The sequence below is a fragment of the Babylonia areolata genome, chromosome 25 (genome assembly GCF_041734735.1).
Source record: "Babylonia areolata isolate BAREFJ2019XMU chromosome 25, ASM4173473v1, whole genome shotgun sequence".
Lineage (NCBI taxonomy): Eukaryota > Metazoa > Mollusca > Gastropoda > Neogastropoda > Buccinidae > Babylonia > Babylonia areolata.
This window is the reverse complement of record NC_134900.1, coordinates 14,742,399-14,770,338: the sequence shown is the minus strand read 5'-3', so window position 1 is coordinate 14,770,338 and position 27,940 is coordinate 14,742,399. Positions and strand designations below refer to the sequence as shown.

General features: G+C 43.7%; 1 protein-coding gene across 1 annotated transcript; it reads right to left on the bottom strand.

The window, feature by feature from the left end:
• Positions 1-119: 119 nt before the first annotated feature.
• Positions 120-27,940, bottom strand: LOC143300053 (phosphatidylinositol-3,5-bisphosphate 3-phosphatase MTMR14-like). Its single transcript, XM_076613608.1, has 17 exons — positions 27,787-27,940; positions 24,686-24,700; positions 22,689-22,745; positions 20,775-20,875; positions 18,511-18,628; positions 16,959-17,079; positions 15,993-16,185; positions 14,601-14,723; positions 13,156-13,229; positions 12,689-12,759; positions 11,496-11,576; positions 9,401-9,464; positions 8,291-8,453; positions 5,654-5,663; positions 4,538-4,616; positions 1,131-1,503; positions 120-231 (listed from the first exon to the last, which is right to left on the bottom strand). The coding sequence occupies exons 1-17, from the start codon at positions 27,886-27,888 to the stop codon at positions 120-122; spliced, it is 1,857 nt and encodes a 618-aa protein (XP_076469723.1). The 5' UTR covers positions 27,889-27,940.

Below are 27,940 nucleotides of genomic sequence, written 5' to 3'. Positions count from 1 at the left end.
CTACGTGCATCTGTGTGTGTGGGGCTTGCGTGTGTGTGTGCGTGCTTGCGTGTATGTATGCGTGTGTGTGTAGGCGCGCGCGCCTCAATATGTGCGCGCGAGGTTAATAATAAATGTCGTCACGCGGAACGAGAGCTGACCTTTTTGGCAGGAGAGGCGGACCCAGGCCCGGGCTCTTTCTCTGTACTGCGCCGCTTGGTGGGAGAGGCGGCGGACAGCGCGGAAAGGCCTCTGGAATCAGAAAAAGGGGAAGGGATCCAGACACCGCTGTGCTTTTGTTTGTTCCGTCTTCAGAATCAGAACAACTTTTAGCCATCTCACAGTAAGAGGACAAACTTTTTTTTTAGTGCGCTGATGACTGGTGCATACAAGTCACTAGCAGAACAGTAAAATGTGACATGGCACGTTCGTCATGGAAACATACAAACTCGATAAAAAAAACAAAACAAAAAAAACAGCGCGTTTCTACACACACACACACACACACACACACACGCACGCGCGCGCACGCACGCACACACACACACGCACACACAAAATGGTGTTTTTGTGAGTCCATGCAGAAATTACTGGGTTGAGTGGTTCTCTATCATCATCTTTCACGTTCCTTTGCTTACAGTAACAGTGAGCTAAGACTGTCCCGTCTTAGTGTGTGTGGACAGCGTACAAAACCCAAACTAACTCCTTTGTCGACTTTTAGAATCTGAAAGACACGACACGGCAAAGCACTGCAAAGAAACGCAAAGCAAGAGCAGGGCAGGGCAAGACAAGACATGGAAGGGCAGGGCAGGGCAACACAAGACAAGGCAAGGCAGGGTGGAGCAGGGCAACACAAGACAAGACATGGAAGGGCAGGGCAGGGCAAGACAAGACAAGGCAGGGCAGGGTGGAGCAGGGCAACACAAGACAAGACATGGAAGGGCAGGGCAGGGCAGAGCAGGGCAAGACAAGGCAGGGCAGGGTGGAGCAGGGCAACACAAGACAAGACATGGAAGGGCAGGGCAGAGCAAGACAAGACAAGCCAAGCCAAGCCAAACAAAGCCCTCTTTATTCCAGAAGAAGAAAAAAAACCCGGGAAGGTACAAGAAAAAAGAAAAGAAAACAACATTCCTACACAGTACAACACTCACTCGGCCAGACCCTTGGACGGAGAAAGATCCACGCCACCACCAGCCGCAGCCCTACCCTCCATGGAAACAGAGCTCACGGAGGTCACCCTGCTCGGGGAGTGCGACTTGGACCTCGGAGAGACCGCCGCCGACACCGCGGTCTTGGACGGAGAACTCAGGGCGGACTTGGAGGTGGTGGCCTTCGTCTTGGGGTGACGGGTGCTGGTCTCCTGGGCCGACTGGGACTTGGACGGGTAGGGCCAGAACCTGTTGTCGGCTGCAGCGGAGGGCTGGGCCCCTTGCTCTTTCTCGGACAGCCGGGTGGATCTGCGGAGGGTAGGGGACAGCTTGGACCCCGAGGACGGGGTGGGGGACTTCATGGGGGAGGGTTTCCCTGGATGAGCACCGGGGGGAGGGGGAAAAAACAAACAAACCCACCGTTTGTCAAAATGTGGTTAGTGGGGAGTGTTGGGGGGGGGGGGGAGAAAAGAAACGCGGGTTTATTCAGGTTGGTGGAATGAATACGGAATCCGTGTTTGAAATGTGAAGAAATAAGACAGATTTAGAGATTACTATTTAAAAAAAGAAAAAAGAAAAAAAAAAAATGCGACCTTACAGAACTTTGAGAAGTCTATTCAAAACGTGAACAAATGACACACGAACTCAATTATGACCAAAAGAGATACGATGTTTCAGAACTTTAACGAAACAGGTACATACGGACTTATTACTCTGGACAAAACGGACACACATGCAAACTTAAAGAGATATGGGCGACAACAACAACAAAAACATACATACGAACTCAAACGTGGACAAAAAGCTTCCGATTTTAATCTTAACAGACGGACGTCTTCATAGTATCCAGTCTTTTTTTTTTGTTTTTTATCAGTGAAGTACTTTTTTTTAAATACTGAATACCACAAATGAGATAATTGATAAGTTCCAACAACTGATATTTCAGTTAAAAGTATGTGTACGTCAACGGCCTAAATTGATCGCTTATTATACACAGTTCGCCTCAGACACAAGCATAGATGCAACTTTATTACTGATTACGGTTAGCCGACAGTTAGAAACACAGCATACGAAGACAGGAGCGGGGAGAACGAGAGAGTGTGGGAGGAGGATGTGGAGGAGGAAAAGGTTGGCAGTGGATCAAATCAAATCAAATCATGGTGCTTAGAGCCTCGCCGACCACAAAGGCCATCAAGGCTATCACCACGTTATACCTACTACAAGTCAAAATATACAATAAAAACAAGCAAGGCCTTCAAGACTCACTTGTGATACACTTTAAAAAAACAATCCAAGCTTTTTATGTATTGAGTATAATTTCAAAATGTAATGTTTAAGATGAGAAAGATCAGTTTAAAGCGAAATTAAGTCCCCAGCATTAATTACAGAGTAATTTCCCTTTTTTACTATCTGCACCAAAACGCTTGCAAAATAAATAAAACTTCCATGCTTAGCAAAAGAAGTTCCTGTTTGAACAAAAAATGATAATGACTGCTCTTGTTGTTGGGTAAGAATATCAGATCAAAGTGCCAAGTTTAGAGAATACAAAAAATATAAATATAACAGTAAATGCAGTTTGCATATAATTGGGCTTCATTTTTTTTTCTGTGCCCATCCCAGAGGTGCAATATTGTTTTAAACAAGATGACTGGAAAGAACTGAATTTTTCCTATTTTTATGCCTAATTTGGTGTCAGCTGACAAAGTAGTTGCAGAGAAAATGTCAATGTTAAAGTTTACCACGGACACACGGACACACACACACACACACACACACAACCGAACACCGGGTTAAAACACTCTGTTTACACAAGTATCAACTAGTCACCGCTTTAAGCTTTCCACTCAAAGTTTTAAAAAAACCTTCCATAGTTTCAAACCTTCAAATCTGAGTTAAAATGTTCACTTCTTTCAAAAAGTCCATCAGGGTCCACGGAGGGACATCACATCACGAAACAAAGTCTTCAAAGAAACCGCCGCGTAATGTCTGTGTCTAACATCCTGCGGATCCCAACAGCCAAGAAGCAATTGTTTCACGGTGAGAGGCTCATCACAGGGAATACATCGAGGGAACCCCTCCCCCTTCAACAAGAAGAAAAAAAAAAATCTCATTCTAAGTGTGCCCCTCGCGCAGTCTGCACAGCACAGACTCCTTTCTATTCTTCACCACCGATGGGAGGGTCTCTTTTAGGTCTGGACGGATTTAGAACAGCTTGTTGTCCGTCTGGGTGTTCCACTCTTCTTGCCAAAGATCCTTAACGTTAGTGTTCACCTTCTGCTTCATCGGGCAGTGGAGGAGGAGGAGAATGAAGAGGAGGAGGAGGAGAATGAAGAGGAGGAGAATGGAGGAGGAGGAGGATGGAGGAGGAGAAGCAAAAGAAGAAAAAAAGTTCAGGAAGACAGTGTGGTGCATTATCAACGTCGGAAAACGCGCAAAATCCAAACAGCTTTTCATGCTACACACATACACAAACGCGGGCCACAGTAATCTCGCTCTGGAAAAAAGAATCCTGTTTGCTAATCGGGTCACAGTAGTCAAGGCCAGTGACCCAACAGACGCAATCAAAACGTTGCCTCTGACTTCTGACAGTGCCTCTGACATCTGAACATTGCCTCTGACATCTGACATAGCCTCTGACATCTGAATATTGCCTCTGACTTCTTAGTCCAGCCAACCTTGAGGTCCATATCAGGGAACGTCCGACTAAATTGTAAGAATTCAACCTCTGCACGCACGCACACACACACACACACACACACACACACACACAAAACAAAACAAAAAAACCCACACACACAAAAACACACACACACACACACACACACACACAATCTACACAGCATTATCTAAATCATTAAGGCAAATAAAACTGTGCTTAGGATGTCAGCCCTTCCACTTGATCATCATCCCTAAAATTAATTACAAAAAAAAAATCGGTAAAAAAAAAGATTAAAATAATACTTCTAAGCAAACAAAAAAAAAAGATTAAAATAATACTTCTAAGCAACACAGCAAATACATAAAAGGCCATCCAGGCAAATCACACTACAGAATGAACAGCTGGTGTCGATCCCAGTATTTTACAATATCACTGCCCAATGGCGAGGACAATACAGTACAGATAGTACATCATAGACTGCGGAAAAGAGGGGTTAAGCCAAGACTCGCTTAAAATAAATAAATAAACTAATAAATGAATAAACTAATAGATAGATAACTAAATAAAAAAGATGAAAGCGGAATGGACCAACAAAACGTTAATAAAAACAAAATAATAATGAAAGAAAACAAGGCAGAAAATGAAGAGAGCAACAGAAAAAAAAAGGATAGACAAATTCTATCACAGGTTGTGCCAGAATGAAGGCAGAGGGTGTGTGTGTGTGTGCAGTGTATAACGACACAACGTTTACCTGGAAAAGTCCCGTAGCTGTGGGCGGAAAACCTCTGGTCCGCCAGTTTAGGAAGCATGATGAAGCAGAACGGGAGGACCTGACCAACAGACAGAGAGATAGATCACACAAAGCTTTGTTGTGTCCTGGCCAATCAGCCTGGTAAATGTTTTTCGTACTTACTGTTTTCTGGTTTGTGTGCGTGTGCGTGTGTCTGTGTGAGAGAGAGAGAGAGAGGAGAGAGAGAGAGAGAGAGAGAGAGAGATACAGAGTCACCGAGAAAGAGAGGGACAGACAAACACAAAGCTTTGTTGTGTCCTGGCCAATCAGCCTGGTAAATGTTTTCGTACTTACTGTTTTCTGGTTTGTGTGCGTGTGCGTGTGTCTGTGAGAGAGAGAGAGAGAGAGAGAGAGAGAGAGAGACAGAGACAGAGTCACCGAGAAAGAGAGGGACAGACAAACACAAAGCTTTGTTGTGTCCTGGCCAATCAGCCTGGTAAATGTTTTCGTACTTACTGTTTTCTGGTTTGTGTGCGTGTGCGTGTGTCTGTGAGAGAGAGAGAGAGAGAGAGAGAGAGAGAGAGAGAGAGAGAGAGATACAGAGTCACCGAGAAAGAGAGGGACAGACAAACACAAAGCTTTGTTGTGTCCTGGCCAATCAGCCTGGTAAATGTTTTCGTACTTACTGTTTTCTGGTTTGTGTGCGTGTGCGTGTGCGTGTGCGTGTGCGTGTGCGTGTGGACAGAGAGAGAGACACACACACAGAGACACCGAGAGAGACAGACAGACAGACACAGACACAGAGACAGACAGACAAACAAGAGACACACACAGAGAGAAAGAACAAAAGGATACTGTTAAAACTTAAACCCCTTCTTTCTTTTACACGCAGTTCTTTTCGTTGAAATTCTGCCTATTGACACGGAAAAGATATGCGTTTGTTGTTAATGAAAAATTACTTGTTATTGTGTATCTGCGTGTTTGCTCCAACAGGCTTATTCATAGTTTGGGATATCACTCTTTTTGGTTGTATGGTATTTGTAAAAAAAAAAAAAAATGAATGCATGTAACGTTCCAAAGCCCCAAGGGGGTACATGAAACGAACTTCTTGCCTCGTCTTGTATTATCATCATTTACCCATTGACCGCTGGCGACATACAAATGTCATATAGAAACAGTCATTCTTGACTACGCCATTTCACAGCGCCAGGCATACTTGGGTGTGTGTATGGAGGGGTGTTGGGGGGATGAGTTAGGATTACGATTTTCCCACTATAGCTTAAGTTTCTATCATATACCATATTGGACAACACCTTCCCATTAGGCTTTAGGGAGAGAGTTGAGGGGGGGGGGCGTTTGGGGGGCTGAGTTAGGATTACGATTTTCCCACAAAAGCATGAGTTTCTATCATATACTAGCAGCCATATTGGACAACACCTTTCCATAAAGCTAAAGGAAGAGTTGAAGGGAGAACATACCTCTTGTGCCTTAGGGGGGAGGGGAGGGGGAGGGGGCATAATTCTGATTTTCCCACTATAGTACCAGTTTCTATCATATACTAACAGCCATTTCTGACAACACCTTTCCATAACGAAAGGGAGAGTGGAGGGAGAACATACCTCTTGTCCCTTAGGGGGGGAAGGGGTGGGGGGGGCACAATTCTGATTTTCCCACTATAGTACCAGTTTCTATCGTATACTAACAGCTGTATTCGACAACACCTTTCCATAACGCAAGGTAGAGTGTAGGGAAAACATACCTCTTGTCCCTTAGGGGGGGAAGGGGAGGGGGAGGAGGCACAATTTTGATTTTCCCACTATAGTACCAGTTTCTATCATATACTAACAGCCATTTTTTTTACAACACCTTTCCAAAAGGGTAAAGGGAGAGTTAAGGGAGAACATATCCATTGTCCCAAAGGGGGGCTGAGGTAGATTCGGATTTTCCCGCTACAGTATAATTTTCTGTCACACACTAACAGCCTTTTTTGACAACATATTTCCATAAGGCTAAAGGGAGAGTGTAGGGAGAACATACCTCTTGTCCCTTAGGGGGGAGGGGATACAATTCAGATTTTTCCACTATAGTACCAGTTTCTATCATATACTAACAGCCATTTTTTACAACACCTTTCCATAACGAAAGGGAGAGTGTAGGGAGAACATACCTCTTGTCCCTCAGGGGGGAGGGGGCACAATTCAGATTTTCCCACTATAGTACCAGTTTATATCGTATACTAACAGCCATTTCTGACAACACCTTTCCAAAACGAATGGGAGAGTGGAGGGAGAACATACCTCTTGTCCCTTAGGGGGGGGGGGGGGGGGGGGGGGGGGTACAATTCTGATTTTCCCACTATAGTACCAGTTTCTATCATATACTAACAGCCATTTTTTTTACAACACCTTTCCATAACGAAAGGGAGAGTGAGGGGAGAACATACCTCTTGTCCCTTTCTCCTCCTGTCCGGATAGTTATGTCTGGCGAAGAAGAAGAAAATATTTCATTACAAAAGGTTTGCTTGCTCGGGGGCGGGGGGGGGGGAGGGGGGGGGGCGAAAAGGGAAATCGTGATGAGACGGAAAAACAGTGACGACACACGAGGATTCTATGACCAAGAGAAAGCTGGAGTGAAAAATGATTTATATATATATATATATATATATATATATATATATATATATATATATATATATATATATTACACATATATATAACTGTAAAAAGCAGTGACAAAGATGGTAAGGAATTTGTGTTTAATACTCCGCGCGAATCTTCAGGAGAAGAACATTTTGCTGTTTCTTGGTATAGGTATAGTAACAAGTAGTATACGTTAATATGCCTTGTTTGGTGGAAGAATAAACATGTAAAAATAAATCAACCAGAAAACAAACAAGCCTAAACAAACTGAAACAAAAAAAAATATGAGGAAAAACGGGAAATAAAGACAACAAAGGTAAGACAAAGATGATTCATTCATTCATTCGTTCGTTCTTTCTTCCACAAACACCTGACCGTTCCAGGTATCAGTCACTTTTTTTTTCCCCCATCAACAACAACAAAAGATTGTTCATTCATTCCTTCATTCACTCACTCATTCGTTCGTTCGTTCGTTCGTTCATCCATCCACCCCAAGCACCTAACCGAACAGGTACCAGTCACTTTTTTTTTTTTTTTTCTACCTCGATAAGAAATACTGTTCACTGATTCAATCATTCTCCCCAAACACTTACCAAAAAAAGATAAGTCTTTGTATATTTCTAGAAAAAAAAAATGTTCATTCGTTCACTTATGTATTCTCACGAATCATCTTCCCGAATAGCTGAATTCATTTCTATGCTCCCCTCAATAAAAAACAACACCTGTTCATTCTCATAAACACTTGCCCGAAGAGGTACCAGTCACTTATTTCCTCGTTTCCATCAATAAAAAGTTCGTTCGTTCATTCATTCATTCATTCATGCGTGCTCCACAAAAACACCTGCCAAATCATACCAGTCACTTATTTCGCTTTCTATCAATAAAAATGTTCATTCATTCATTCATTCATTCGTTCGTTCTTTCTCCGCAAACACCTAACCGTTCCAGGTGTCAGTCACTCATTTCTTTTTTTAAATTTTTTATTCATCAATAAATAAAAAAAAAATAAATAAAAAACGTCCATCCATCTATCCACTCACTCATTCACTCACTCATTTTTTTCCCATCAAGAACAAAAAAAAAAATCATCCATCCCTCCATCCAGTCATTCATCCGTCCATCCCGGATCACCTACCCGAACAGGTACCAGTCATAGGCCAGCGTCAGGTACATCATCTCGGCGGGCTCCAGACTCGGGTGGATCAGGCCGTCGGCCCACAGGGACAGGCGGAGGAGGGAGATGAAGAGCGGGGTACGGTCCCACCCGGATATGCAGTGCACCAGCAGGCCATGCTCGCCTGAAAGGACGGGAAGGGACAGGGTTGCTACCCAGGTTTGTCTATGTTATACCCGGATTCGCCTATCAATGAATTGGTGATCCCGATTCTCTCTATCTCTGTCTCTCCTCTCCCCCTCTCCTCTCTCGCCCTCTCCCTCTCTCAGTCTCTCTCGTCTCTCTCTCTCCTCCTCCTCTCCCTCTCTTCCTCCCCTCCTCTCCCTCCCTCCCTCTGTCCCTCTCTCTCACTTAGATTCGGGGTATCTGATATAACTGTTCATCGTTTTCGTTACAGACCATATAACGAAAGTGAACTTATTTGTCCATTGCATTATGTAATGACACACTGGAAAGTGGAAGTTCATTTTGTATTTTGCTGTACTGCCTTGGATGATCTAAGAGAACACACACGCACGCACACACGCACGCACACACGCACGCACGCACACACACACGCACGCACGCACACACACACATCCCACCCCAACAAATGCACACACTCGTCACCGAAATGAAAGCATGAAAAAGATTGGTCAAAGACAATGATTAAAAAAAAAGGAATTGGAGGAGGAAGAAGAGGAAGAAGAAGAGGAAGAGGAAGAAGAAGTGGAAGAGGAGGGAGAGGAAGAAGAGGAGGAGGAAGAGGAAGAAGAGGAGGAGGAAGAGGAAGAAGAGGAGGAAGAAGAGGAAGAAGAGGAAGAAGAGGAAGAAGAAGAAGTGGAAGAAGTGGAAGAGGAGGAAGAGGAAGAAGAGGAGGAAGAGGGAGGAGGAGAAGGAGAAGAGCAGAGAAGAACAACAGGAATAATACTAATAATACTAAAACTACTAATAATAAAAATAATTATAATAATAATAATAGTAGTAATAATAATAAAGAGAAAAACGAAAAGACAAAGGCAGAACGAAAGAAAGAAAGAAAAAGAAAGCGAGCATAGCACAGCACACACTTCCCCCACAGCCTTCACTCACCTGTAGCCACCAGTTTGACCAACGCCTGCACGTAGTTCAGTGTCAACTGCTCCAGATCCCATTCCTACACACATACATACACGCACATGCGCGCGCACACACACACACACACACACACGCACGCACGCACGCCACACACAATTGGGCAATCACTGAACATCGGGTAATCGCAACTTTACCACAATCCCGTCCCCACCCCCCACCCAGCCAAACCCCCCAACTCCAAGCACACATCCTGAAACCACCAGTCGAGAAAGCAATTTTACAATTGTTATGGCACAAAGCAAAAACACAAAACTACGAAAAAAAAAAGAAAAAAGAAATGTTCTACCGTATCCTCAAATCTTTCTGAAATTCATTTGAAAAAGAAAACAGCACTCTCAGACGATCATGCATTTCAAGCGAGTGAGAGCGCGCTTATACGCCTGCACATGCGTGTGCACACACATCAAAAACTAATTTCTGCATCGGCTCAGCTGATGAAAAATAACCCACCCACATCCTGGAACAATACTATTCTCAATTCCAATCAACGTTGTTTTTTCTCTGGGTTTTAGACCACCTGAGTATGTAGCCACCTAACCACCACAGTCAACACAAAACCGAATGAACAAAATAGTAAAGAGTGGTAACTCTCTCCATTCACAAGGTACACAACTTCAAGTCAGTGCTGCTTACGCTGCCGATTCAGCTAGCACACAGATAAATAAAAGGTACACTGGAACAAACCCAGACACTTCCTTAAAAAAGGAAGCGCCGGGCCTGTCCTTATACCGATCATTTAACATGTGCACACAGCAACATAGACAAATTCATCCAGCCTGGGTTTACCCTTCAAATGGTCAACAGACAGCCACCACTGCTAGCCAGTGTCCTCTGAAACAAACACAAGTGAAGCTGTCGCCTAGCGGTAAGGCATCCGACAGTATCAGTAGCTCAAGGAGGCGTCACTGCGTTCGGACAAATCCACATACGCTACACCACATCTGCCAAGCAGATATCTGCCTGACCAGCAGCCTAACCAAACGCGCTTAGTCAGGCCTTGAGAAAGAAAAGAAAGAGAAAAAAGATAATAATAATGATACTAATGATAATAAAATAGTAATAAATTCAAAAAATAAAATAAAAAAGACAATAATGATAAATAAGCAACAGATATGCAACAAACATGCAGTTTCACAGATATGAAAGCACAAACGAATACACATTAAACGCACACGAGCCTTGTGATCAAGTAAAAGAAGTGGTACAATGTTAAACATTCTACAGGATATAAAATGACAGTGTAGTGTATCTCACAGACTTCAAGATTTTGCGCCTTATAAGTAGTAGTAGTAGTAGTAGTAGTAGTAGTATGCATTTATCTTTTTGCTTTAAAAAAAAATTATTTATTCATTTATGTATTCATTTATGTTTGTTATTTTATTTTATTTATTCATTTTTTTTAATTTATCTGTTTATTTTCTTTCTTTTTTTTTCTCAAGGACAAAGCACGTTGGGTTACGCTGCTGGTCAGGCATCTGCTTGGCAGATGTGGTGTAGCGTATATGGATTTGACCGAACGCAGTGACGCCTCCTTGAGCTACTGATACTGATACACAGATACACTCTGTCCAGTGTTAAATGGGAGGGGGGGGGCTTAACTGTACTGATGGCAGTCATGTGAAACCGACAAGGAAGCCAGTGTCCACTGGTTCGATTCCTATTCTACGGACCGAGTTTTACTGCCCCCATCCCCCCTTCCACAAGACCTCGAGTAGTGATCTGAGTGCTAGTCTTTTAAGATGAGACGATAGATAAACCGAGGTCTCATGCGCAGCGTGCGCTTGGAGCACGTAAATGAACCCATGGCAATGAAAGGGTTGTCCCTTGCAAAATTAAGTGGGGGAAAAAAATCCGCTTTGATAGTAAAACAAATATACTTGCACACACACAAAAAGGGGGGGGGAGGGGTGGCGCTGTAGTGTGGCGACATGCTCTAACCGGGCAGAGCAGCCCGAATTTCACACAGATAATCGTTTTGTGACAAAAGGTAAAAAACGATAAAACTACAATGAAATAAGAACACTGACCACTCCCCTTTCAAGCTGCTTACCCTCATCTTGCCCCAGTCGATCTCCAGTTCACGAAGCACCGATTTCGGTTCCCCCACGTTCAACACAGCATCGTTCCGACTCTGTGTGGGGAGGAGGGGAAAAATGTATGTTATCTTTGAAATACAGGAGTGCGTTTACCAGTGGACAGGTACAGGGGGTATACATTCAGAAGGTTGTATATAGATATAGATATAGATATATATATATATATATATATCTATATATATATATAGATATAGATATATATATATATATATATAGATAGATAGATATATATGGCGGCGTCGTGGCTGAATCTGCAGTTGGACTTGTGATCCAGTGTCCACCGAGTGAGTTGAAAGGCCACGTTTCAGCTTTGGTATTGTGTGGCCTTGAAAAAGTTACTTCCATTTTCTTCACTCTATGGGTGCCAGGCTTTTGGTTGGGAAAGGTTAAGAGAAGCGGAAGGGGAGGCTAGGGCCCCTGCCTTTCTCCCGATGCCGAGCCATACAGAGTCGAAAACAGTTTTATGGGGTTTAATAATAATAATGATAAATGGTATTTATATAGCGCTGAATCTTGTGCAGAGACAAATCAAAGCGCTTTCGCACTCTTCATTCACACGCATGCATGACTGTAAAACTGGAGAAACTGAAGACAAGGAAGAGGCAGGGAAGGGAGGCTATTTTTCGCCCCATATCTTCCCATGCCGAGCTACAAGCTAAGTTGAAAACAGTTTAAAAAGGGTTAAGGAAATCGTAATCACAATTAACGTATCAACGCATGCTACAGTTATGGATATATGAAGCTGAAATAGAAATTAACACGTCAAAAAGCAGTTTTTTTCGGGCTTAGTTAAATGTTATCTAAAAATCAAAAACAAATACATTTTAGAAAAAAGGCCAGGGAAACTGGTCAAAATAACATTGCACCAAAGCTTTGGGAAATCACAATCAGTAGTAACATGACAACATTTTAAAGGTTGAACGCTGGATTGATCTAGAGGTCTTGCATGTTCCGAGGAAACAGTCGGAAAAACTACACTAAATCCTCCCATCCGAAAACGAAAATTAATCTTTCCTAACTTGCTCAAAACGACGATCTCTATGACACAGAAAAAAGACTGTCCTTGTCAACCTAGCTATCTACAGACATTCCTGACAACAGCTTTTGGTTGGTTTTAAGTTATGAACAGGAACACTAACGTCATCACCTCATGCCAGGTGTAATGAAGACCCTTAGCACGTCTGTCGTTGGCGTTCCAATCGGCAAAGAACTCACAGCCTGTGCGCCAAAATATGAACAGAAAAATAAATAAAATAAAGCAAAAGAGAAACAGACAGACAAGCAAAGATACCAGCAACAGACTGAGAAAACATTACCAACACATCACTGCCTGGTAGAGACACAGAGAGAGAGAGAGGGGGAGACAGACAGACGCAAAGAGAGCGAGCGACAGGCACATGGACAGAAAACATGACTAACACCATATTATCTCGTAGAGATAGAAAAAGAGACAGAAGCAGACAGCGACAGACAGAAAATATTACTAGACATACTAACTCACAGAGAGAGAGAGAGAGAGAGAGAGAGAGAGAGAGAGAGAGAGAGGGGTGGGTAGAGAGAGACAGAAGCAGACAAAGAGAGCGACAGACACAGACATCACCAACATCAGATTACCTGGATAAGGGAACCCATACAGCTTGAAATCTCTATACCGTTGCTCCTGGTCAGATTTCTCCGATGACGAAAACCTGAACAGATAAAAAAAAATATATAAAAAAACAAGAGAGGCAAGGCCTTCAAGACTCACTTGTGATAAATTAAGTCCCCTAGCATTAATTACAGAGTAATTTCCCTTTTTTACTATCTGCACCAAAACGTTTGCAAAATAAAAAATTCCATGCTTAGCAAAAGAAGTTCCTGTTTGAACAAAAAATGATAATGACTCCTCTTGTTGTTGTGTCAGAATAAGAGGTCACAGGGCCAAGTTTAGAGAATACAAAAAATATAAATATAACAGTAAATGCAGTTTGCATATAATTAGGCTTCTTTTTTTTCTTTTTTTTTTGTGCTCATCCCAGACGTGCAATATTGTTTTCAACAAGATGACTGGAAAGAACTGAATTTTTCCTATTTTTATGCCAAATATGGTGTCAACTGACAAAGTATTTGCAGAGAAAATGTCAATGTTAAAGTTTACCACGGACACACACACACACACACACACCCGAACACCGGGTTAAAACAGACTCACTTTGTTTACACAAGTGAGTCAAAAAAACAAAAAAAAAAACATATATATATATATATATATATATATATATTACACTGAAAGCTGGGTGTTGAAGGGCTAGCTCGACGTATTTATATATATATATATATATATATATATATAGATATAGCATAACTGTGGTTGTAGCAGCAATACCTGCAGCAGCTGCAGGGCAGGTGTAGTCAGTGCATGCAAGGTTCGTTTCACAAGACTGCACGGTGACGCCTTGTTCCTTGGTGACCACCATGCTGGTGTCTGTAGCGTACGGCATTGTATTACCGTATCCTGTAATAATTATTGTTGTGGGGCATAGTATCGTATTCTGTTACAGCAGATTCCTTCGGCGTGAAACTGGGTTTGCTCTCCCCCGGGGAGAGCACCTTCTTCTGCGTTCGTGGGCTTCAACACCCACCGTTCACTCGTATGTACGCGAGTGGGCTTTTTACGTGTAGAAGACCGAGACCGAGTCGCCATATTCGAGCGTCTTTTCTCTTTTCTGTCTTCCGGTATATTAATTTTGTTCTTACTGTCAAAGTGGATCTTTTTTTTCCTACAGACTTTTAACCAGGGTGCAACGCTTTTGCTGCTGTAAGAGGCTTTACGTGCGCTAAGTGCATGCTCCACAAAGGACCTCGATTCACCGACTCATCCGAGTGACTAAATACGTAATATAGTTTTGTGGTGAGCAAAATGTTCGAAGGCAGAGAAACAGATGTAGAGAGAGATATAGAGACAGGCAGACAGAGAGACAGGCGGACACAGACGGACAGAGAGAAGCAATAATCAGAAACCACCAATCTGTTAAACAGAAAAAATGAATCCAGTGCGACGGGGTTGCACGTGCACTTACACCATGCCGTACTTGACCTTGGCCTCCTCCACCATGAGGTCACAGATGTGAAGGACGTTCAGCTTTTGCAGCAGTTCCTTGTCCTTGTCCACCTTGTTCCTGAAGTACTCCTCGTACAGGCCCCTGCCGTACACAGTGCACCAGTACTCTTAGGGGACAACAGTACTCTTAGGGGTACTCTGTTCTCTTATAGGACATGCGTTCTCTTCGGCAACATGTTGCCATAATCGTAAGCTTAATAGTGAGTGAGTGAGTGAGTGAGTGAGTGAGTGAGTGAGTGTGTGTGTGTGTGTGTGTGTGTGTGTGTGTGTGTGTGTGTGTGTGTGCGCGCGAGTCTGTATATGTGTCCCAAAGTTGTAGACTTTTTTTTTATATTTCGATGGTGAATGAAGATGTGATGATGCTGCTGCTGCTGCTGCTGCTATGGGAGTCCTAACGTTTTGGAACTGGCAATTTGACGAAGGCTCTGTTCTCGTGGAATATCCAAAAGACGCATCCGTGAAGTGGATGACGCTCGACTGTGCAAGTCCTAGTCTTCCCATTTAAGCCCGTATCACACTCGGCTCTGGGCAGGAGCCGACCGCCCGACCGACCGACCGCGGACCGAAAAAGTCCCAACCTGCGCTGGGAATCGAACTGGCGTCCTCCCATCCGTCAGTCCACAACGCTAACCACTTCGCCACGGCGGCTGGTTTTACCATTATCATCGTCGTCATTTTTCATCATCATCATCATCATTATTATATTATTGTGATCATTAGTATTACTATCAGTATTATCATTGTTATCACTGTCAGTATTGTCATCATTAGTAGTAGTCGTAGTAGTAGTAGCAGTAGTAGTAGCACCACCACCACCGCCAGTACTAGTACCAGTATTACCATCGTCACCATCATCACCACCATCATCATCATCATCACCATCATCATCACCATCACCACCACCACCATCACTACCATTCCAACAATTACCACAGCCACCCTCACCATCATCACCATCACCATCACCATCACCACCCAACCATCATCATCATCACCACCACCACCACCACCACTACCATTCCAACAATCACCACAACCACCCTCACCACCATCACCCTCACCACCACCATCACCACCACCATCACCACCATTCCAACAATCACCACAACCACCCTAACCATCATCATCATCACCACCATCATCACCATTCCAACAATTACCACAACCACCCTCACCATCATCATCATCGTCATCAACATCACCACCATCATCACATCCACCATCACCATCGCCACCACCACCACCACCATCATTCCAACAAACACCACAACCACCCTCACCATCCTCAAGCACGACTCCCCCACAAACCCCTTCCCCACAAACCCCTCCAACCCCCCTCCCCCCAGCTCACAAGTTGGCCTTGGCCTCCTCACTCCCAGTCTCCGTGCCCCGGGACAGGTCACCAGCGTCCGCTTCGGCGGGCGGCGACCCGTCGGTCTCGTCGGCGGCGACTTCGTCGGTCTTTCCGCCCCACCAGAAGACGGCAGAGGAATAGGACAACCACCCTTTGCCCACCTCGTAAATCTTGGCCCCGGCGCCCACCGCTATGGGACACAATAGAATAGAGCAGAGCAGAGCAGAATAGAATACTTTCATTGTCGTGAAACCGAAAAGGTTTATTATAAGACACAAGGCAACATTACATATGCCCCCTCCACCCCCACCCTCCTCCGAAAACGGAGTATAAGCTGCCTACATGGCGGGGGTTAAAAAAACACACACAAAAAAACCACGGTCATGCACGTAAAAAGCCCACTCGTGTACATACGAGTGAATGTGGGAGTTGCAGCCCACGAGCGAAGAAGAAGAAGAAACATTACATATACAAAGACAGACAAGACAGACAAGACAGACAAGACACACACACACACACACACACACACACACACACACACACACACACAAGCTCGTTGTGCATGCAATCACGAAATCCTAATGTCTTAATCACATCGATATCTATCATACAGATGTTGCAAAAGAGAAAAAAAAAAAAAAAAAAGTCGTGACCAAATTTCGCCAACATTGGCTGCAATTCTTTGTAACACAAGAACAAAAAGGTGGGACAGGTATAGATAATCAGACAGGCACACGTGTGTAGACAGGTACATGTATGTAGACAGGTACATGCAGGCAGGTACAGGAATGCGGCCGACAGGCACGCAGATACACTTAGGTCGTCGGTAGGTACAAGTAGGTAGACAGCTACAGGCAGCTAAATCAGTAAACAGGTACAGGCATTAGAAAGGGCACAGGTTAGTTAAGACGTGTAGACAGCTAGACAGACACAGGTATGTATGTAGACGGGCAGGTGGCTCACCTGTGCTGGCCACAGCCCCGGCCGTCGAGATCACGGCCTCTGCTGCAGAGTTCACGGTGTCTGAGGCCATCCTGAGGGTCAGCTCTTTGCTGCCTGCCAGGGTGGCCGACCTGCACACGTACTGCACGTGCACACACACACAAATACACACACACGCGCACGCGCGCGCATGCACACACACACACACACACACACACACAAAAACATATACAAAGACACACGCACACACACACACGCACACACACACGCACACGCACACACTGTTTTGAAAATGAACTTAAATTTTCTTTGTAAAGAACAACGACGTCACTTGCTGCTGCCGGTTTAAGTTATCATCGTCTTTCCTGTCGTTTCTTATTGCCCTACCATTAATTTATGAAAAGCTCTTTAGAACAATTTTATTCTACAAACATCTAAAATGGCTGTCTCTGAGCAAATTGGGCATTTCTTTCACATTTCACTTAGATCTCCCTCCTCGAAGCCCTTTACATGTGTGTGTGTGTGTGTGTGTGTGTGTGTGTGTGTGTGTGTGTGTGTGTGTGGTGTGTGTGGTGTGTGTGGTGTGTGTGTGTGTGTGTGCGTGTGTGTGCGTGTGTGTGTGTCACATTCCGTCACTTTCATGAGACGAAACGTGACCAGCAACAAATAAGTAAAACGACAAAAAAAAACACAAAAAAACGACCAAAAAAAATAAAAAATCGTCATATGAAGCGTAACTTGAAAAAATAATATGGGGATTATATTTACACACACACACACACACACACACACACACACACACACACAATATATATATATATATATATATATATATATATATATATATATATATATATATATATATATATATATATATATATATATTGACTGATATTGATACGTATTCAGCACCAGTCTTCAGTCAAATACCAAACTCTTTACAAGCGCTTTACAAACACGGAGTCATTTTGCAACACATGCTGCCAGCCTGGCTAGATTCGACTGACGGCTGCTTTTAAGCTCTCATCATTCGTTTCCTGTGTCATCATGTCAGGTTGCAGTCACGCGGACGCACACACCTGTATATCGGACTGCACGCACGTTATACAAGCTAGGCTTTTATATATATATTGTCAGTCGTGTCCGACTATCACCATCAGAACAGCAGAGGAGGCAACTGCTGTTCCGACTATTTGGGCTAGAATTTGATTATAGTGGAGAGTGTCTTGCCCAAGTACATCCCCACTCTCTCGGCCAAGAGGGTTTTAGCACAGTCGGCGTTGGGATGGTTCCCAAAGGCCAACTAGCCCACAAGGCTGCAGCACTAAGAGCCAGTGCAATTTTGCCTCCTAGTTTGAGAGTCGTAGTCCTTCACAAAAGACTAAGCTGTAAATGGTTTCCCATTGACTGGAGAAACCATTGATAATACAGCTCTCACTTTGCTGTTGGCCCAAATGTAAACTTATGTCAATCTGTGATATAAGCCGAGTGTTGAGCTTACAGTACGATACTACACACACGACACGACCTTCATTTCTCAGGGGGAACAGAAGTTCAGGCCAACGCCACCAACCTGTCCGTTGAAATAAATGACGGGGGTGACAAATCTGAAGCGACACCGGGAGGCAGCAGCCTTCTCCATGACGTCTTGGAGTGTTTTACGTGCTTTCTCCAGTGTCAGCTGCTGACCTCTGACAGCGCGTGCGCACACACACGATCACACAAACACACACACAACACACACACGATCACACACACAGTATGAGTATGAGAAATAGTTGTTATAGTTGTTTGATGCATGTTAGCGTTTCCTTTTATATGCCTATGTCTCCCTTTTAATGTTTTATTTTTTCCAATGCTCTGTATCTTTCCCCCACCACACACACACACACACACACACACATGCGCACACACGCGCAGACACATACACACACACACATTCACCTTCTGCCCAAATGTGTTCCCACCACCACCACGCGGTCCCCCACCCACCTGTTCTTCGTCTAATATCACTTAAAGTGGAAGACGTTAAACTGAAGACTACTGCTACTACAGTATGAGAAAGAGTGAGTACAACACCCGATACACAGCGAGTGGCAGAACAATGAGACAGAATCAAATCATGCTGCCAATAGCCCAGTCGACCACAATGAAAGACGGGCGCAATAGCCGAGTGGTTAAAGCGTTGGACTGTCAATCTGAGAGTCCCGGGTTCGAATCACGGTGACGGCGCCTGGTGGATAAAGGGTGGAGATTTTTACGATCTCCCAGGTCAACATATGTGCAGACCTGCAAGTGCCAGAACCCCCTTCGTGTGTATATGCAAGCAGAAGGTCAAATACGCACGTTAAAGATCCTGTAATCCATGTCAGCGTTCGGTGGGTTATGGAAACAACATACCCAGCATGCACCCCCCCCCCCCCCGAAAACGGAGTATGGGTGCCTACATGGCGGGGTAAAAACGGTCATACACGTAAAAGCCCACTCGTGTGCATACGAGTGAACGTGGGAGTTGCAGCCCACGAACGCAGAAGAAGAAGACCACAATGAACAGAGTTTCAGTTTTCAGTTCCAGTTGCTAAAGGCGGCGTCACTGTGCTTGGACGAATCCATTAATATTCGCTTCGCCTGACAGCGGCATAACCCAGGCCTTGAATGCATACATAGATATATTAGCGTTTACCTACCCATCAAAGTGGATTTCTTTTTACATAATTTTGCCTGAGAACAACTCTTGTTCCCATGGGTTCTTTTTCAGTGCGCCAAGTGCGTGCTGCACACGGGGACCTCGGTTTATCGTCTCAGCCGAATGACTAAGACGTCTCAGTTCGATTTTCCAATCAAACTTGGGCGAAAGGGCCCCCGAGCGGGATTTGAACCCAGACCCAGACTCGCGAACGCTGTAGGGGCAGACGGGCGTCTTAACCATTCTGCCACCTTCCTCCTTGAAGGACAGAAGTGGGAAAACTACACATCCTTCCAACGCACTCTCCCGGACACTTCAGAAAGGCTCCCTCACATTGTCAGGCTTTAAGGCCGGGCTTAAGACCCACCTTTACAAACTGACATCGGACTGAATAAGTTAACACCAAGTGTAACCTACACCACAGGTTTTAAATGCTGAAACCTTTTAATGTTATATATATATATATATATATATATATATATATATATACGTATTTTTTTGTTGATAAGTGTAGATATATATACTTGTGTGTGGAAGAGCATAGTTATGTGGATAAGTGTGTAAATATTCTCGCCTTCTTAAGAAATTGTAATGGCGCTTAGCGCTCTCAAAGGGAATAAGCGTCTTAAAATGCACTTTATTATTATTATTTTTATTACGTTCCTCAAAACCTACATACCGGCAATGGCAGGCAGCAGGCCTAGCAGTGACAGTTTAATTTAACTCAGTACGGCCAGTCCCCTCTTCTTCTCTACACAGACCCCTCGGATGTCCAGTGAGTGTCTGAACAAACCTTTAGCTTCCGTCGTCAGAATTGTGGTATTCTTTGTCAACATTCACCTCTTCAGTATAAGAGCCTTCCACTTGCAATATTTTGATGATGGTAATTGGGGTGAAACGCGGTTAACGTCGTCTCTTTCGCCGTTCGTATGGGGAGAGTTAATACTATGGGTATGAGATTAAGCACACGATACTATGGTCCAAAAAAGACTTACCAATGATATGCTATCCCAACATCTTAAAAGAACCCACGACATCCCCGTGGATGCACACAAACGCACAAGCGCGAGCGCACGCAAACACACACACTCTCTCTCTGGTACGCACACATGAACGCACGCACGCACGCACGCACGCGCGCGCGCACTTACTCTGCGTCTCTAACTGGGCACTCCTGTCGTCTTTTTTCTCCCATGAGGACGATCTGAGCGGGGTAGTGACTGCACAGCTTGCCACCGGTGTTGTCGATGATCTGCGGTAAAGAATGGGGAAATAGGAAAAAAATACATGCATCTCAACCACACTGCGGGCATTGTGTTATGAAAGCCCCACCTAGCATTTTTAGGATGGGTGAGGGGGTGGGGGTTTGGGCGGGGAGGAAAGGATGGGAGGGGTAGGGGGGGTGGGGGGGCAGAGTTTAGGGCTTGAAACGGAAGGCTGGGCCCAGTTCTCTCCTTCATCCGTTCAAACCTTTCGCAACCGAAGTCACATAATCATGGGTTGAGTGGGGAACATCGGAGATGATTCTTCTCCTTCCTCTTCGTTCGTGGGCTGCAACTCCCACGTTTACTCGTATCTGTGAGTGGGCTTTTACGTGTATGACCGTTTTTTTTTTACCCCGCCATGTAGAGCAGCCATTGTCCGTTTTCGGGGGGTAACATCGGAGATAAATGCCCACTTATTTGGAAGTTGGGGGGGGGGGGGGGGGGGGGGGCGGGGGGGGGGGGGGGGGGGAGGGGAGGTGGGGACACCCATGTATCTGTTTAAGCACAAGCCGTGTCGCCAACATTTGTAAGTTTTAATCTTGTGGTATTGCTGCACTGTGTTTGATCAAAGTTTTATTCGAATTTTTTTTTTCTTTTTTTTTATTTAAAGGAGAAAAAAATTCCCAAATAGAAAAGGTTTCTATTCTAAATAACGGGGAAAAGAAACTTGCAATGCCCTGTTTTTGCACTGTTGTTCGTAAATTCTGTTTCACGCCTGACAAAGCACCCATATAAAGTGAACAAACAAGTGTCAATGATATTTGCCATTTTTTCAGTTCTCGTTCTTTTGTCATTCACTCGTTCCATATTCATGTTTTGTACTTGTGCACCACCAGCACTTTAAACGAAAACAAGACAATGGGATCAGTCAACGCTGTATATTAACAAATCAACAATTCACTAATATTGGAATATACCGAAATTTTAGATTATACTTCGTGAAAAAAAAAGGTGAAGAAAAGACATCTTGACGATGTGTTCAGTGATCATACTCTATAAGATAATATAAACTGGGTTGGGTTCTTTTTTTTTTCTTCTTTTTTTTCTTTTTTTTTTTTTTTTTTTTTGCGAATTCACAGAATATTCTTCAGACAACTGTGCAAAAAATATCTGTGGAGTTAACTCACTCAGTACGGCCAGTCCTCTCTTCTCTACACAGACCCCTCGGATGTCCAGTGGGTGTCTGAATGACCCAACCTTTAGCTTCCGTCGTCAGAATTGTGGTATTCTTTGTCAACATTCAGGTCTTCAGTATAAGAGCCTTCCGCTTGCAATATTTTGATAATTGGGGTGAAACGCTGTCAACGTCGTCTCTTTCGCCGTTCGTATGGAAAGAGTTAACTCCATCAACAATTCGCTAACACTGGAATATACCGATATTTTAGATTATACTTCGTTAAAAAAAAAAGGGGGGGCGGGGGGGGGGGGGGGGAAGAAAAGACATCTTGACGATGTGTCCAGTGATCATACTCCATAAGATAAACTGGGTTGGTTTGTTGTTGTTTTTTTTGTTTGTTTTTTTTTTTTTTTGGGGGGGGGGGGGGGGGGGGCGGTTGTTTTTTTTTTTGTTTTTTTTGTTTTGTTTTTTTGTTGCGAACTCACAAAATTTTCTTCAGATACAACTGTGGAAAAAATATATGTGTGGAGTTAAAAGCTCGACATTCCACATTGTTGCTGACAATGTCCAGCCGATCGCATAGGGCCATATCACGACTGCGCAACTAAAACAAAGCGTTAAACACACACTCTTGCAACAAAATAAAACAGAACTGAAGGCCCTCAGCAATTCATATGGCTTACCTCGACATCATAGTCAAGCTTGAACAGTTCGATACAGTTGTCCATTGCGTGGTGGCCCTGGAAAGGGAACACGGGTGGTTAGGGTCATATAGTAAAGACAGTGGTTTGATTCTCTCTCTGTCTCTCTCTCTCCTTTCACTCATCTAAGTCAGTCTATAAACAAAAGTTCTATCATTCTGCATTCTGTAACTTTTATTATGGAAATAGTACTGTTTTCAGTAACTGTTACCTTTGTTTTATGGAGGTTCGACCCCCTCCTCCTCTTCACACGTTCAGAAGTTCAGAGGGGGAGATAATAGAGAGACAGGAGCGGGAGAGAGACGGGGTGGGGGAAGAGGGGGCCTAAGAGAGAGAGACAGACAGAGATAGAGACAGAGTCACAGACACAGACACACACACACACAGACAGAGAGAGACAGAGACACAGAGAGAGTGACAGAGAGAGAGTGACAGATACAGAGAGAGAGAGGCAGAGAAAGACACAGAGAGAGACAGAGAGAGACAGACACAGAGAGACACAGAGACAGAGAGAGAGAGTCAGAGAGAGAGAGAGTCAGAGAGAGAGACAGAGAGAGAGAGAGTCAGATTCAGATGATTTATTCATGAATAGGCCCAGGCCCCTTAAGAAGGGGTAAGTGAACGACATAAATAATATCAAACAAAAGGAAAATTTTAAATTAATATCTAACCGCCCATGTATAAATACACATTACAAAAACGCCGCAGTGAAGTACAAGATGTTACTATTTCCCTAAATTAAAACGCCTGGTGCAAAAACAGTGCCAGCTTCCATAATTATGATCATCCTGTCTCGTGGATGACAATAATAAACTCAGTTTGAATAGACATAGTTCTCGAGAGAGAACGAACGAATCTTTTTAATGAGGGAAGTGGAATAAGCATGCATATGCTTTTTTAATCCAGCCCTCAGGGCAAAAAGAAATTAAATCGAAATGTTCACAAGATAACAAAAGGTTATAGAAAAACATACATGAAATTCAAATACTCAACTGCACAGTAGCATTTACAAGTACATAATCATTATACCTGCATTAATGACAATGTATATGAATATGGTAATGAGAGAGAGTGAGTGAGAGAGGGGGGATGAATGAATTAATGAATGAAGGAAGGAATAAATGAATGATAAATTAATGAATGAATGGATCTTATTTCCGATAGCATTCGAGTAAGCAAACAATTGCTTTCTCCAGCCCTCGAAAGGGAAAAATGTCAAAAGAAAAGATATGAAGAAGACCCCAAGAAATGAGTACACGTTAACAAATTCATAGAAAAACGAGAAAAGAAACAGAGAGAGAGACAGAGACAGAGACAGAGGGTGTGGGGCCGGAGTGGGGGAGAGATGAGATGAGATGATAAAAAGATACATGAGAGCAGAGTTGAACAAAAATCGGAAATGAAGCATACAACAGCAACAACACACTCAGTGATTTGAAAGAGTAATAGACAGACATAGACAGACACAGACAGGTAGATTGACTGATGAGAGAGAGATACAGATACACAGACTGACAAATAGACTGATGAGATATAGTGATGACAGTGGAGTGATGGCCTAAAGTAACGCGTCCGCCTAGGAAGCGAGAGAATCTGAGCGCGCTGGTTTCAATCACGGCTCATTTTCTCCCCCTCCACTAGACCTTGAGTGGTGGTCTGGACGCTAGTCATTCGGATGAGACGATAAACCGAGGTCCCGTGTGCAACATGCACTTAGCGCACGTAAAAGAACCCACGGCAACAAAGAGGTTGTTCCTGGCAAAATTCTGTAGAAAAATCCACTTCGATAGGAAAAACAAAACTGCACGCAGGAAAAAAAAATAATGAAAAAAAGGTGGCGCTGTAGTATTGCGACGCGCTCTCCCTGGGGAGAGCAGCCCGAATTTCACAAGGAAATCTGTTGTGATAAAAAGAAATACCAAAAAAAAACCCACACAAAACAAACAAAAAAAGATAGATAAAACGGGAAAGGTGCTTACCGCATTAGTCTTGTCCTGAAAAAACACAAAGTTAAAATCGATTATAATACATCCCCTTCCTCCCGCCCCCACACCCCATCCCTCCCCATCCCTCCCCTCCCCTCCTACCCCGCCTCATACCCCCCCACCCCACCACACACATCATACAGACGCTCGCAGTCAAGAACTAATTCCACATAGTGTACAAGCATCAATACCAACACAGTGATGTGAAGTCATAATGGCGGGTGGTTAGATAGCTATAGTCATTCGGTTGAAACAAACCCAAGTCCCGAATGCAGCTTGCATAAGTAAAAGAACCCACGGCAACACAAGGATTGTCCCGGGCAAAATTTGTAGAAAAAGCCTCTTTGACAGTAAGACACTCGCAGAAAGCAAAACGAAATGGGTGCCGCTACACTGTTCCAGCAGAACATAGTCTACAACCATCACCACCACTCTATTGTTCCGTGTCCGAACTACAACCATCAAAACAACAGAGGGTGCAACTGCTGTCCGACGGGCGCAATGGCCGAGTGGTTAAAGCGTTGGACCTTCAATCTAAGGGTCCAGGGTTCGAATCTCGGTGGCGCCTGGTGGGTAAAGGATGGAGATTTTTCCGATCTCCCAGGTCAACACATGTGCAGACCTGCCAGTGCCTGAACCCCCTTCGTGGGTATACGCACGCAGAAGATCAAATACGCACGTTAAAGATCCTATAATCCATGTCAGCGTTCGGTGGGTTATGGAAACAAAAACATACCCAGCATGCACACCCCCCGAAAAAGGAGTTTGGCTGCCTACATGGCGGGGTAAATAAAAACAAAAACGGCCATGTACGTAAAATGTTAGTAATGGTCAAAGTTATGACCGCTGAACATTAATGGAAGAAGAAGAAGACTATCTCGGCTATAATTTTGTTCCTGTGGAGAGTGCCGTGCCCAAGTTACATCCCCGCTCTCTCGGCCAAGAGAGTGTTCGGACAGTCGGTGTTGTGACGGTCCCCAAAGGGCAGCTAGTCCCCAAGGCTGCAGCACTGAAATCCAGTGCAATCTTGCCCACTACTTTGAGAGTCATAGTCCTCCATAACTCGAAATACTAAACTGTAAACTATACCATCAACAGACTTCAGCTTAATAACATGTTGGAATGTACCCCTTGAAATTAAGTTCTGCAGTACTGGGGTCTGTGTGTTGTTAAGGTTTCGTCGGCAATATCCACATTTCCTCCTGTAGTTTTCCGTTTATAAGACGGAAAAACTTGTAAATTGGTTAATAACACTAATATATACTGTACATTTCTTCCCCTCCACTCTTCGACTGGCCTTTACGTCTCTTGACAGGGGAAGAAATGTAGAGCGTATGTTACAATGTTATTTAAACAAATTTACGATTTTCGGGGGAGGGGGGGGGGGGGGGGTGCATGCTGGGTATGTTATTTCCATAACCCACCGAATGCTGACATGGGTAACAGGATCTTTATCTTGCGTATTTGATCTTCTGCTTGCATATACACACGAAGGGGGTTCAAGCACAAACAGGTCTGTACATATGTTGACCTGGGAGATCGTAAAAATCTCCACCCTTTATCCACCAAGCGCCGTTACCAATATTCGAACCTGGGACGCTCAGATTTGCACTTTTTCTTTTCTTTTTTCAACAGTAACAAATGTTTGGAATAATTTGCCACAAGATGTTTCCACAGGAACAGTGAATACTTTAAAAAAAATTATCTTGACATTTACAGAATTTTGAATACAAAACTCGTGTATATATTTCTTGACTTATGAACTGACAAGCACTGTGTAACCAATGTTGGAAAAATGCTTATATGTGGGGACTCTTTCTTCCGCACTTCAAGCGGGCAAAAGTCCTTATCAGGCCAGCACGCCTTAATAGTGATGCATGTTAGCAGTCGAGAGGTGGAAGTGGCTTTTTTCATTCAAGCGGTTTCAAGCACGAGACTGTCCCCAAACACAAACTCAAATAAATGAGCAAATAAACAACTTCCACTTGTCAGATATCTATACCTATATCCAATTCCGTGTAAATCTATATTTATCGATTTGTTTCATTGGAATCTTTGAACATGTAATTATTTACTTCTACCCTTAAAGTCTTAACTCCCGAGAGCAAGGTTTCGGTTCTAGCTCCGCCCCTTTTCTCTGCATTCAAATTTTGTATTACGTGTAGCTGACACATTTTGTACTTTCCAAAGTCAATTCAGGTCTATATTGGAAGCTGCTAGGCAAATCTCGCTCTCTGCCATAAATGAAGCCAAACCGTAGCTTTATTAGGCTTTTATTTTGAATAAACCTTCACCGACGTCACAGTGTCAGACTCTGGTGAGAAACTGGCTTGATTCAAATCGCCCGCCATTTATAGTCCGGTTCAGGCTTTAAGCCAGTGAAAACCCAACACGTTCAAGTATTTTACTTTGATACGTTGCTATTCCATCCTCAAAGGCTACACATGTCTTCAGGCGTCATTGTGAATAAGGTCCGATAAGATCCACGTACAAATTCTTGACTTGACTATTAGACGGTTGAGGCTCCGTCAAGGGCCTGCTCGTCGTCCGAGATCTATTTACTTATGTGCATGCGACGTGCGGGCAATGGCAAGTACAAAGGTGGTGGTTAACACTGGCAGGCAGGAACATACACTGAAGGTAGCTCAGTCCAGCAGTGTCTGTTTAAAGTAAAAGAACGAGGTTTTTCTTCTTTTTCTTTTTCCCTTTTTTTATGTTTTCTTCATGAGTCCAGTCATTTTATTTTGCTTTATTCATACCATTTCATATTGAGAATGTCACAATCCTCGAAAAGGTTACCAGTTTGATGTTCATTGAACGAAAGGATAGAGAAGAAAAAACACTTGCCAAAACTTTTCTTCCACCGTTTTCTTTTTCAAAATTTCATGACAAGTTTTGATACTTTCATTTCTAAAGTGGAATAAAAGCAGTCAAATAAGCTGAACCGAAAACTATATAATTATTGAAAATGAGTTTGGCAACATATCTTCATACTACGGTCGATTTCAGGTATGTGCGAAAACTGCCGCGTTGAAATGGGATAGGTCCTTGGGAACTTAGGACAGTAAAATAGGAAAGTTAATGAAGTTACTAACCTTTGGGTCCTCTTTGGCACAGTAGGTCTGTGATTTCGCGTGCTTCATGAGCTCACTGGACTGTGTTTCGCTCGTTTTGGCTTTCAACTTTTCGTCCGCCATCGTGAACAATAGCAAGCAGACGACAACTTGTAGGCCTCGAAATGTTCAGGGT